This window comes from Lutra lutra, chromosome 12, assembly GCF_902655055.1.
Source record: "Lutra lutra chromosome 12, mLutLut1.2, whole genome shotgun sequence".
Taxonomy (NCBI): domain Eukaryota; kingdom Metazoa; phylum Chordata; class Mammalia; order Carnivora; family Mustelidae; genus Lutra; species Lutra lutra.
The window spans coordinates 63411629-63424032 of NC_062289.1; the positions used below are offsets into that span (position 1 = coordinate 63411629).

The window sequence follows — 12404 nt, forward strand, 5'->3', positions numbered from 1 at the left end:
AAGCCATTTAGACATTTTCCTCCACATGCTACCACAAAAAAGGGGGGGTAAATTGCATATCACATTACATTTGGTTTTGTAACGATTTTTCAGCTTACCCTGCAGTGGCATTAAGTACAGCCCTCCTCCCCAGACCCAACCTGCCCTGCAAACCTGGAGCCACCAGCATGCCCAGAGGACACCTATCCACCCCAGTTATCCTGACTCAGAATGCTCTTCAGGCCCCATCCACCTGGACTAGGACCTCATGGATGGTCTTTCCCAAGAGTGTCCAAAAGGGGTGCTCTTAGAGGGGAGGGACCCAGAGAGGCTCTGGGGAAGAAGGCAGCTCCCCACCCCTCCTCCCTGCATGGAAGTGGGCCATGCTGGGCCTGGCACAGAATGAGAAGGCTATGCCTTGAGGCTGGCAGTCCCTGGAGTATCATCTAAGGTGTGCTCACCTCCTATCCCTGCCAGTGCCCATGCAGACCCCAGGGGGCTTGAACCAGCAAGGGCAGAGACAGATGCTGTTTGCAGCCTTTGGTAGGCACCTATTGGTGAACCGCCGCGCAGGCCTTCAGGATTTCAGAATAAGGCCTGCCATCATCTGCAGATAATTACACTCCTTTTGAGAAGCAGTTCTTGACCTGCTACTGGGTCTCAGTAGAGACTGAATACTGAACTGTGGCTACCGAGTCACCATGCCCTCTGAGCTCCCCGTCATGGATGCCATCTAATCCACCAAGCTGTAACAGGCATGACAGCAGCACCTCCTTATCAAGTGGAAGTGTACAGCTGTCATTGGGCCTGATCATGCCCAAAAGCACAATATATGAAGACGTGGCCCAAATGCCCACAGTCCCCACTCCTGCTATAGCCTTCTCTCCCAGCCAGCACCCATGGCCTGCATGGGGAGTCTCCGATGCTGATGATGTGGGTGTGGTTTCTAGGTGGTTCTGCACAATGGGCAGGCACCACCTGGAAAAGGAGAGCAACATACTACAGCCCCTCTCTGGGGCCCTCCCCGATGGACAGTGGTAAAGGGAAACCCTCCCAGTGTGCAGTCCAGCAGTGCCCCTCATTGTGCTTTTTGCTAGGAAGGAGAAAGCACCAGATGTACCAGTACCAGTTCATGGGCTGTGGCCAATGGCTTGGCTGGATAGCCAGGAATTTTGAAGGAACACGACTGGAAAACTGGTGGAAAACTTGGGAAAAGAAGTGTGTGGATACACCTTTCTGAACAGGCAAAAAATAAATAAAAATGAAGATACTTGTGTCCAATGTGAATGCTCACCAAACGGTGATAACCTCAACAGAGGAAGTGTTTCATCATTGAGGGGACAGCATGATCCCTTCTCTGGATACCAGTCAGCCTGTTTGCTCAGCCACCCCTGTCATCGCCCACTGAACTTGTGAACAAAGTGGCCATGGTGGCAGGGATGATGGTTATATATAGATTCAGCAAAATGGACTTCTACTCACCAAGGCTGACTTGGATATGGTCACCACTGAGTACCCAATATGTCAGCACCAGAGACCAACACTGAGCCCCAATATTGTGCAACTATCCAGGGGTAATAAGCCAGCTTCCTGGTGACAGGTTTATTCCACTGGACTCCTTCCACCATGGAAGGGGTGGCATTCTGTCCTTAACGGAATAGACAGTTACTCTGGATACAGATTGCCTTCCCTACACAATGTTCCTGCCAAAATTACCACCCATGGACTTACAGAATGCCTTATCCACTGTCATGTATACAACCCCACATTGCTTCCAACCAGGAAACTCATTTCACAGCCCCAGCAGGGCAGCCGTAAGCCCACGCTCATGGAATTCACTGATCTTACCATGTTCCCCACCATACTGAACCAGTTGGCTTGACAGGATGCTAGAGTGGTCTTTTGAAGACTCAGTTACAGTACCAGCTAGGTGGCAATACTTTGTGGGGTTGAGGCATGGTTCTCCAGAAGGTTGTATATTCTCTGAACCAGTGACCCACATATGGTGCTGTTTGTCCAACAGTCATAGGTCCAGGAAGTTTGTCCAGGAGTCATAGGTCCAGGAAGCAAGGGATGTAAATAGGAATGGCACCACTCCCATTACCCTAGGTCACCCACTAGCAACATTTCTGATTCCCAGTCCCACAGCCTCACGTTCTGCTGGCCAGAAGGTCTTTAAACACAAGGTGAGAAAAGCTACCACCAGGAGACACAACGATTCCATTGACCTGGAGCTTAGGACTGCCACTCGGCCACTTTGGTCTCTTCATGCCTCTGAATAAATAAACAAAGGAAAGGAATTGTGGTGTTGCCTGGGGTGACTAATTCTGACTACCAAGGGAAAATTGCACTACTACTCCATGATAGAAGTAAGATAGAGTATGTCTGGAGTACAGGAGATCCCTTAGGGCCTCTCTCAGTTTCACCATGCCCTGTGATCCAGGTTAATGTAAAACTGCAATGACCCAAGTAATAGGCAGGAATGAAGGGTTGGGTCTACCCACTGGGTAAAGAACAAAACCAGCTGAAGCGCTCATTAAAGGCAAAGGGAATATAGAAGGGGAGTGAAAGAAGGTAACTGTGGGTACCAGCTATGGCCCCATGATCGGTTACAGAAACGAGGACCATAATCATGAGCATTTCCTCCTTATTTTACTATGAATAAGTTTGTGTGTATCTTTTTTACCCTCTCTTGGGCTCTTGTTGTGTAGCATAAGATGTACCAATTTTTATCATGGGATTGAAGTACGGCCAATTCCACCTCATAGTGTTTAAGTTACGTGATACCTTCTGAGGAGAAAAGTAAACATCTCCACTTCTAGGGAAGGAGTTAGTGCCTTTTCCATTGTGCAAAGGTTATATTACATTAGGCAGAATCATGGCCTCTTGAGATGTGTATGGATGCCACGTTGACAAGGGGTAGACTTTGTCACGGGTAATTTTATGTGTCAACCTGACTGGCCACGGGAAGTCCAGATTAAACAATATTTCTGGATATGTCTGAGGGCATTTCCAGGTCAGAGCAGCATTTCCATTGAATCAATCAATTCCAAAAGGTATTGCCCCCCCACAATGTGTGTGGCCCCCATCCAACCCACTGAGGGCCTGAATAGAATGAAAAAAAGGGGAGGAAGGAAGAATTCAACCTTTTTTTATTTGACTTGCTGTTTGAGCTAGAACAACTCATTATTACATCTCTTGCCCTCAGAATGGAATTTACACCATCGGCTTCGACATTCTCAGAACTTCAGACTCACACCGAATTGCACCATCAGCTTTTCTGAGTCTCAGTCTTGCACACGGCACACCTGTCAGCCTCTATAATAACATGAGCTGACTCTCCACATACTAACTTCATGAAAATCTACAGCACACATTGACAAACCAATCGCATGTTTGTCCTTGCCCCACACACCAAAAAGGATGACAAGGAAATAAAAGGGCCAGAAGCGCAGCACAGGTGGTGGGATACCCCAACACTGAGAAACCCATTCCCCATGGCAGCAGAGGGTTTTATCAGCCGCAACTCTGTTCTGAGTGACTGGGCAGGGAGCACCCACCTCAGAAGAGCCCTTAGGGAATCAGGGGGTGAGTGAAAAGTGGCCTTGAAAGAGGCCTCTGCAGGCCTCCTCCAGTGTTCTAGAAGGATCACAGATGTTCTACCAATACTTATACCAGCCTTTGTCTGCCTTTGTCTGCATGTCCCTTATACCAGCCTTCATGCCTTTGTCTGCATGTCCCATCTACATGCCAGCCCCCTGTTTTTGCAGACATACCTCCCAGGGTGCCAACACCACCAGCCCTAGGGATCTAGGGGCTTAGGAGCTAGGGGGGTCAGAACCTCTTCCTCCAGACCAGGCCCTCATTGGTGACCCAGAGGAGGCCCAGGAGTCTGCAGCTTTGAGTGACCCACGACCTATGTCCACACTAGGGAGGAGTGCTGCTAATGCAGGTCAGGCCATGGTTGCCAGAGGGGGCCTTCCTGCTCCAGCAGCAGAGCAAGGCTCTGGAGCAGCTTCCAAACCCAGACCTGCCTGACTTTGCCCACCAGGACTTTCAGGACTTGGAGCAACCAGGTACACCAAGCTTGCCTGGGCAGAGGAGCTTTGTGGTCACCCACTTGGCCAGAGCATGAATTTCTATCTCAGACCCAGGCTTCATGAGGGTGCCCTTCAAAGATGGGGAACCAAGAGGTGGGCCCAGACTGAGATCCCAGCACCTCCCGCCATCTAGGTCTCCTCCAGGACTCAGGTGGGCACCCTCACCCAGATGCTGTGATGGCCCACGGCCAATGATCTCCAGGGAGGTGACAGTACCCAGGCCTAGACTCAGTCCATTCCTACAGCCACTCGCAGCTGCTCAGCTCCCACATGAGAGCTCCGGCTCCTGTCACCAGTCAGAAGTACAGTGCAGGGTGCCAGGGTGCTCTCCACTGTGGCTTGTGCCTGCTTGTCATTCATTCATTCTATTCATTCCTGGCTCCAGGCCCAAAGGGATCACAAGAACATGTGGGGAAGGGAGAGCCAACCCTGCCTGGACTAAGGAAACACCCTGGAGAAAACTGTGAGGACCCATGTGGAGACTTCAGTAGAACCTCAGATGGCTCTAAAACCCTCCCACCTCCATATGTTGCCCTCCTTCCACCCTTCCCCAGTTGACGCCCTGTCACCTCAAATCCCACCATGGTAGCTGCCCAGTAACTTGTGAAAGGCAAATTTGATCATGTCTGTGCCCCTAAACCTTTAGATCTCCCTATTGCTCTTAGGACAAGCCCTCAGGAGCCTCTGGAACACGTACCCCAATACACTCTTCCTTTGGCTGCTGCCGCCTAGCCACATGGGTCCTCTTGAGTAGGGGACAAGGAATTTGACCAGTTTCAAGGTCAATCAGATATCAAAGGTAAGGGCTTCTCTCTAAACTGACTTAACAGGATTCTTGCTACAACTGAACCAGGCAGGCTGAAGACAAAGCCAAGTGATATAGGAAAGAACAGTAGTGTTCAAAGTCCATGGCCAAGAATGAATTCTTGAGACATCTTTGGTGCATAAAGGTGGTTTTATTAAAGCATGGGGGCAGGACCCGTAGGCAGAAAGAGCTGCACTAGGGTCACGAGGAGTGGCCCATTATATACTTTCAAATGGGGAGGAGGTTAGGGATAGCGTTAAGTCTGTAAGGAACTTGGAAGCAAGGCTTCCAGGACCTTGAGGGGGCCAGCTATCATTGGGAAAATGTCATTTATTACCGTCTAATAAAACCTTAGTCATAAGACCCTTCAGATGTGTATCATCAGGCCATATGCTGGGGCCAACATGTACCTGGGTGGGGGCGGGGATTTAGAGATAAAGGAAATTTCTAAAGGAACTTTTGTATGTTAAGTAGACTTACAGGAACCCCGGGGCAGGGCAGAGGGAGGATTGGGCTAGGATTGCTTTTTGCCCTTAGCAAAATATTAATATTGAGGCAGTTGAGTCCCCCTGTCACTCTGTCACTCTGCCTGTTTCAAGGACTTGTCGATAGGCTGTAAGTAGTAAGGAAACTTAATTTTCATCTGCCTTTGTTTCCCACATCATCAAGCACCAGGCCTAGTCAGAAGAGCACTCAGAGGAGCGTGCCCAAAATTTCGTCAACGAGTCTTCATCAAGGGATCATCCTAGGGAATGACCTAAGTTAGGCTGACTCCTCTCCTTGGCCCTGACCCTACAGAGTCCCCAGGGGGTAAGCATGCCCTCTTCTCCAGAGGTCTGGGCATTCTGTCCATGGCCAGTTGGATTCATTTGCCTCAGTTAGCCACACAAACCTTCTTTCCGGTTGTCTTCTTCAGGAGTCTACCTCCTTTTACATTTCGCTATACAGCAGCCCCGTCCCAATTTTTGGCAGCACTGAACACCCTCCACCCGCTGAGATGAGGAAGACCCAATGCTCGTTCTCCAAGGCGCGAATCCCCCGGCCCCATGAGCCCAGCAAGACATTTAGCAATGCAAACTTTGGTTTATAGATTTTTGTGGTTTATGAAAACCCGTGATTGTGGATTCCAGGAAACTTATTTCAAGGCCGGACTGAGACACTGGGCCAGGTTTTCTTTGACATGTTCACAACACTGATGGAGGCACAGGTGAGGCGGGGAACGGCATCCTCCCGGAAGGTGCTGGGGTTGGGAAAGGCAGCGGGGATCAATCACCGTCGAAGCCAGGCGCTTCCTCCAGATCGCAGGTGCCGCTGCTGCTGGAGCTCCCAGACCCCGCGCAGGTGGGTGTGTGTTTGGGGTGGAGGGCTCTCTGGAAACCTAACACAGACAAATGTCCAGTGAATGGAAAACAAGGAGACCGAGGCCTGAAGGTGACGAAAATGGCTCAAGGTCATACCGCCTGTATTGGCGGAGCTCGGGGATCAGTGACTCAAGCGCTTTTTGGAAAAAGCAAACGGGAGGTTGCGACAGCAGTGGCCACCCAGCGCCCCGGCAGGCGCAAGCACAGGACTAGGCCCTTCCCAATCCCCTTTTCCCCCACAGGACAGGAGTCTGCACAGGAGTCTGTGCGGGCAGGGCGGGCTTCTTTGAGATCTCGCGATTTCCAGGCTGTGGTGTTCCGCCTCTGAAGTCGCGAAGGCAAAACTGCACAGTAAGAGGCGGGGATAATGAAGGACCCTCCAAGGAACCTCGGGAAAGGGGCGGAGAGAGCCGCGTTCTGGAAGGTGAAGAGAGTGGCGGCGCCGTGCTTAACTGTCGTAAAAGGGGGCGGGACGCATCGCGTTCCAGCCGGACGTAAAGTGGGCGGGACGCGCCACCCTAGGAACTGACGCAGAGGGGATTCGCCTTGCTCCGGCCGGCGGCTGGCGGGGCTGGGGCGCTATGGAGCGCTACACCGGCGTCTTCGAGGAGGCGGTAGATGGGGCCCGGCAGCAGGAACGGCACTACCAGCTGCTGTCTGCGTTGCAGAGCCTCGTGAAAGAGCTGCCCAGGTGCGCGGCCGCGGGGCGGAGCGGGCGGCTGAAATGGCCCTGGGTCCCGCCCGCGCTCACCGCGCCCCTCTGCCCGCAGCTCCTTCCAGCAGCGCCTGTCATACACCACGCTCAGCGACCTGGCTCTGGCGCTTCTCGACGGCACCGTGTTCGAGATCGTGCAGGGACTGCTGGAGATCCAGCACCTCACCGAGAAGAGCCTGTACAACCAGCGCCTGCGGCTGCAGAATGAGCACCGAGGTGCGCGGGGGCGGCGGGACGACGCACGCTTTCCCCCCGGGAGTTTAGCTCTCGGTCTCTGTGCAGGCCGAGCCCTAACCTGGGTGTCGCTCAGATGATGTCCCTGCAATTGACCAGGTCAAGGGCTCGGAGACTGCTAGCGGTTTTTTTGTGTGTGTGACAAAGGGGTTAAGGCAGTTAAATTTTTTTCAGTTGCACAGCCCCTTGTTATCATAATATCCAGACACTCCCTGCCCGGACTTTCCTGTGTCTCCACCCTCCTCCAAGCAGGAAGGCCCAAGGCCGACAGATCCCCGGTAGTGGCGGTCAGCGGTAGAGGTTGACCGCCCCCAGTGATGTCCCAAAGTATTGACAGCTCTGCCGTGCCCTTTAGGGTGAGTTCCCCTTCGGCAGCGCAGAGAGCCACACCACCACCTGCTCATTGAGTTCCCCTGCACTATGCCCTGTGGCACCCTTGGGACCCGAACCACACCCTAAGCCAAAGCCTCCTGAGCCTTAGCCCCGCCTAGGCATCCCTACTCAGGGGTCTCTGGGAGTACCTTCCTCCATGGTGTGTTGGGCATCTCTCCCTGCCCCATCAGTTTCCCACCTTTGTTATTTTGTTTTCACCCAACTTATTTATTAAAAAAAAAAAAAAAAGTTAAAACATTTAGCTAAGTTGAAAGAGTAGTGTATACCTGTATCCTCTCCAGCCAGATTCAGTAATTAACATTTTGCCCAAGCCTTAATAACCCCTAAATATATGTAACACCGTAGGGCTTCACCTTGAGTTTTCAGCATCTCTCCAGACTGAGGATTTCAACTGCAGCATTGTTATTTGTGGCTGAACAAGTCTTAATGGTAAGACAGTGTCTTGTGCATTGCAGGCCGTTTAGCCAGCATCCCTGGCTTCTACCCACTAGATGACAGTGGTGTATTCCCCCAGTGACAAACAGAACTCTCTTCATGCATCCTGGGTGATCAACCTTGGCCCAGGATTGAGAACCAGTGTTCTAGATCAAGAACACTCTCCCATGTGAGCCCGGTGAATAGCATCCTGAAAACTTAACCATTCCAGGGTGTCTTCTGACCTTCAGTCCACTGTCACATTGTCCAACTTGTCATAAACTCGCTTCGTGAGGCCAGTGTGGGTTTATGCATTGCAGTTGGTTACTTTGGTCTCTGTGCTTCTGGAATAGTCCCATTCACTATGGTATTGAGTTTTTGAAGAGTCTGGGGCACTCTACCTGTAGAATGTCCCCGTTCTGGATCTGCCACATTGCTTCCTCATGCTGTCATTTAACCGTTTCTCCATCCTCTGTGTTTCCTGTAAACTGGACAGCAGGTCAAGACACAATGATAGGCAGCTTAAACATTTGTGGCAAAAACTAGTGTTTCAGGAGTGGACATTGGGTTCTGTTGCATCCCCTTTTCTGCATCTCTGGAGATGGGCACATGGCTTTTTGGTTAACTCTGGTCAGTTACACTCATTTGGTAATTCCTGGGATAAACTGCATTCCTGGGATAAATCCCATTTGGTCAGGATGCATTACCCTTTTTGTTTATGTTGGATTTGATTTGCTAAACTCTTGTTAAGAATTTGTGCCTCTATGTTCATAATGGACATTGATTTGTAGTTTCTTTTAATGTCTTTGAATGGGATATTAGGGTAAGGCTGGATTCATGGAGTGAATTGGGGAAGTGTTCTCTTCTGTTTTCTAGAAGAGTTTTGTTTTGTTTTGCTTTGCTTTGTTTATAGAATTCGTATTACTTTTTTTCCTGCCGTGAGAATGGCTGGTCTTTGTAAGTATTTCTGGTGAGGTGTGGGATGCATACAGTCACAAGTCCAAAGAATATAGCTCATTATTCTTTGTAATGTTCAAACCCGGCCACATTTGGTCAGTGGGAGAGCTCGTGGGCTGCCACCTCTATCCTTTTGATGTGCCCCTATCATTCTTGGAGTACCTCCTTGCTTTCTGATATAAGAAGGTGTCTAGGGTCATCTTTTCTTCTTCTTTCCCTGCCTCGGCCCCCCTCCAGCTTCTCCAGCAGCCTCCCATCAGGATGCACCTTCCCCTTTGGCCGCCGTAAAGCTTTCCTACTTCCCACTTTCCCACTTCTTCTGCCTGTGCTTGAGTCTCTGCCAAACGCAGGCAGCCATGGTCACTTACTGTCTTGCTGTCAGTGAGTAGTTCTTGTTCTCCTGTGGGTGATCTATGTTTATCTCCACAGAGGAGTCCTTTTCCAGACTTTGCCTAGGTCGTCTCCTGGACATCTCAGTGAATGTCGCATGGGTGATGGGCAGCTCACACCCAGGACTGCTGGCCTATGGCCATCTGAACCCAGAAGCCTCTGGACTACAGTCTCCCACTCCTCTTGGTCTTCTGAGCACTGGCTACAGCCCTGGCCAGCCTGCCTTGTCTCACCCTCCTCAGTTGCCTTGCACCTTCCAGAAGAGTCCCCTGGACCCTCACTGCTGGAGAAAGGCCCTGCCCTGGGTGAGGGCAAGACTGAGTGAGCCAGGGGATTAGACATCCCCCCAAACTCCACCCCGTTTCTATTATAGAGCTTCAGGCAGGCTGGGTCATTAGGCAGGGCTTCACCTCTGCACCTTGGCCTGGCTGCCCCATGGTGGGACAGCCAGGGTAGGTGCCGAGGCGAGAACTGTTCCGTGCCTGCCCACCTCCACCTCACCCCCACCACCTGCTGGACTTCTCTGGTCTCATCTCCTCCTAGTGCTCAGGCAGGCGCTGCGACAGAAGCACCAAGAAGCCCAGCAGGCCTGCCGACCCCACAACTTGCCCGTGCTCCAGGCAGCTCAGCAGCGTGAGCTGGAGGTAGGGGTTTGGGCCGGGTGGGTATCACCTGGGCTGTGCTGACTGGGCTGTGGTAGAGAGCTGCTCTGGGCCTCAACTTGGGTGGTCCATTGGAGGCCTGATGAGTCCCCAAATGTGGCTCTTTGCTGTGGGGGTTGGGATGCGGCAGGATCAGGTAGAGAGTGTGATTCCTCTGCGTCCCAAGACCATAGCTCTTTAAGGGCTGGGCCTGTTCAGGGCAATGGTGGGATGGTGGGGCCAGCCAGCAGAGACCCAGTCTGCTCCCAGATTGCTCAGGACAACCAGGAGACCCATATGTAAGCAAGAAGCTATGGGTGGTGGGGGTGCATAGAAAGGCTTATACAGGGTCCCAAGCAGCCTGGAGCCAGGGTGCACAGGGAAGAGGTACCAAGCTGGGATCAGCGGACGGCCCCAGTGGGGAGGGAACATGTATAAAGGCCCAGAGATAGTTGGCAACTTGATGGTAAGCAGAAGTGGACCTGGCATCTGGCCAGCTCATGGTGGTCCCGAGCAGTCCTTGCTGGGCAAGGCTTGGCCCAGCAAAGGGAGGACACCTGGCTGGGGGTCCTGGAAAGGAGAGCATTCCGGGTAGGGCAGCTGAGCTCTTCTGCAGGGTTCATTTAGCCAAGAAGGGAGCAACCTGCATGCAGTAAGGGCACCATCAGTGGTCTTGGAGCCACTGGGAGTGTGGAACGGTTGGAGGAAGTGGCAGGCCACCAGTGTGTGTTTGAGGTAGTGTGCGATGGGCAAGGGGCTGACCCTCTGAGCCGCCCTCACTGTGCAGGCAGTGGAACACCGGATCCGTGAGGAGCAGCGAGCAATGGACCAGAAGATTGTCCTAGAGCTGGACAGGAAGGTAGCAGACCAGCAGAGCACACTGGAGAAGGCTGGGGTTGCTGGCTTCTATGTGACCACCAACCCACAGGTCAGTCTCTCAGGGGCCTGCCCTGGCCCAGCCCAGGGGGTGCTGGTTCCCAAAGGCCCAGTTCCCTCTGGGGTTTTATCACTGGCCCCTGGGGAGCCAGCCCCAGAGTGTGTGAGGAGAGGGGAGGAGGGAAGAATTAGTAAGGCAGGGCACACTGCCTCTGCCCATAAGAGGGCAAGCCAACTGGCTGTGGGGGTACTGCCCACCTTCCCCAGGCCTGCTGCTCACAGGGCCCTCATGTGCTCCGCCCCTGCGTACACCTCTGCACCGACCCAGGGTACCTGTGGGCCCTGTTGCAGGCTGACATCCCTGCTTCTGTGCCTTTCTGGCAAGCCATGGCCAGGAATCACTGGCAGGTTCACTTCCTGGCACTCTGTAGGCCCCAGTATCTGCCTCTGGGCCCCAGGGAAAAGGGGGCTTTTGCCAGGACAGAAGATACCGGGCGGCATTCTGGTGTCACAGCAGCCCTTCTGCATCCTAGGAGCTGACACTACAGATGAACCTGTTGGAGCTCATCAGGAAGCTGCAGCAGAGGGGCTGCCAGGTGGGGAAGACAGCCTTGTGACCAGCAGGGCTCTCCACCAGTCACCTGCCGCCCATCATGGCTGAGAAGACAGCCCTGTTCCTGTCATCGCAGGCAGCACAAAGCTGAGTGGGACTTATCTTCCCAACACCTGGCCACCACCTTCCCAGCTGCCTGCAGGAGGGGTCGACCCTCTGAGGAGAGGCCAGGTGGACCCTGGCTGCACCTGCCATCCACCTTTTTTTTTTTTTTTTTTTGGTCCAGAGCTAGGATGGTGTGGTAAAGGAAGAGTTGGTCCATTCTGCTGGCTGGCCGCTCCGAAGTCAGGGGAGAGTGGGGTTGGAGGTCCTAGCACCTTCTCACTCCACTGGACACATCCCCACCATCGCCATGCCCCATGTTCTGGTCTTAGCCCCTTCCCTGGCAGGTGCAGCCTCCAAACTAAGTGGGAGACACTCCAAGCGCCAAGTCTTGTGAGGCCGAGAGAAATAAAGGTACCTCAGCGTGGCCTGTGTGTCACTTGTGTGCTAGCTCTTTGATATCTGCCATGACCGGGGCCCAACTAGGGCCCTCACCTTGTAGCTTGTGGGGAGGAAACAGCAGATGTGCTCCACCCCACCCCCTTTGTCATGGAGGCTTCTCCCAGGGGCACCCCCTCTGGAGCTCCCTCATGGAGCTGCAGGCTCAGCCATGCCACATTCCCCCCAGGGTAAGCCCCAGGACACTAGGACCACATCTAGTCCGCTCTGGGAGGTCGGACATGGGGGCAGGCAGCCATGAGTCTGCTCTGGTCTGAACAGTCAGAAGAGTCTGAGGGAGAGAATCACCAGGTAGAGAAGCACCAAGCCCACCCCTAGGAGCATCCTGTCTGCCCTGGTCCAAGCCCAGGGACCCTCCTGTCATCTTGGGTTTTGGAGTTGAGGGGTGGGAGTATCTAGCACCCCACAGAGCCAAACCTGTGATA

General features: G+C 53.0%; 1 protein-coding gene across 1 annotated transcript; it reads left to right on the top strand.

Moving 5' to 3' along the window:
- Positions 1-6741: 6741 nt before the first annotated feature.
- DGCR6L (DiGeorge syndrome critical region gene 6 like) lies at positions 6742-11948 on the top strand. Its single transcript, XM_047697232.1, has 5 exons — positions 6742-6936; positions 7016-7176; positions 9892-9992; positions 10777-10917; positions 11399-11948. The coding sequence occupies exons 1-5, from the start codon at positions 6827-6829 to the stop codon at positions 11480-11482; spliced, it is 597 nt and encodes a 198-aa protein (XP_047553188.1). The 5' UTR covers positions 6742-6826; the 3' UTR covers positions 11483-11948.
- Positions 11949-12404: the final 456 nt, after the last annotated feature.

What these genes read in the sequence shown, in the direction of transcription:
- DGCR6L (XM_047697232.1), top strand. Translation starts at nt 6,827, where the DNA reads ATGGAGCGCTACACCGGCGTCTTCGAGGAGGCGGTAGATGGGGCCCGG. An exon ending in CTCGTGAAAGAGCTGCCCAG is followed by an intron (nt 6,937 to 7,015) that starts GTGCGCGGCCGC and finishes CTCTGCCCGCAG; the next exon opens with CTCCTTCCAGCAGCGCCTGT. An exon ending in ATGTGACCACCAACCCACAG is followed by an intron (nt 10,918 to 11,398) that starts GTCAGTCTCTCA and finishes TCTGCATCCTAG; the next exon opens with GAGCTGACACTACAGATGAA.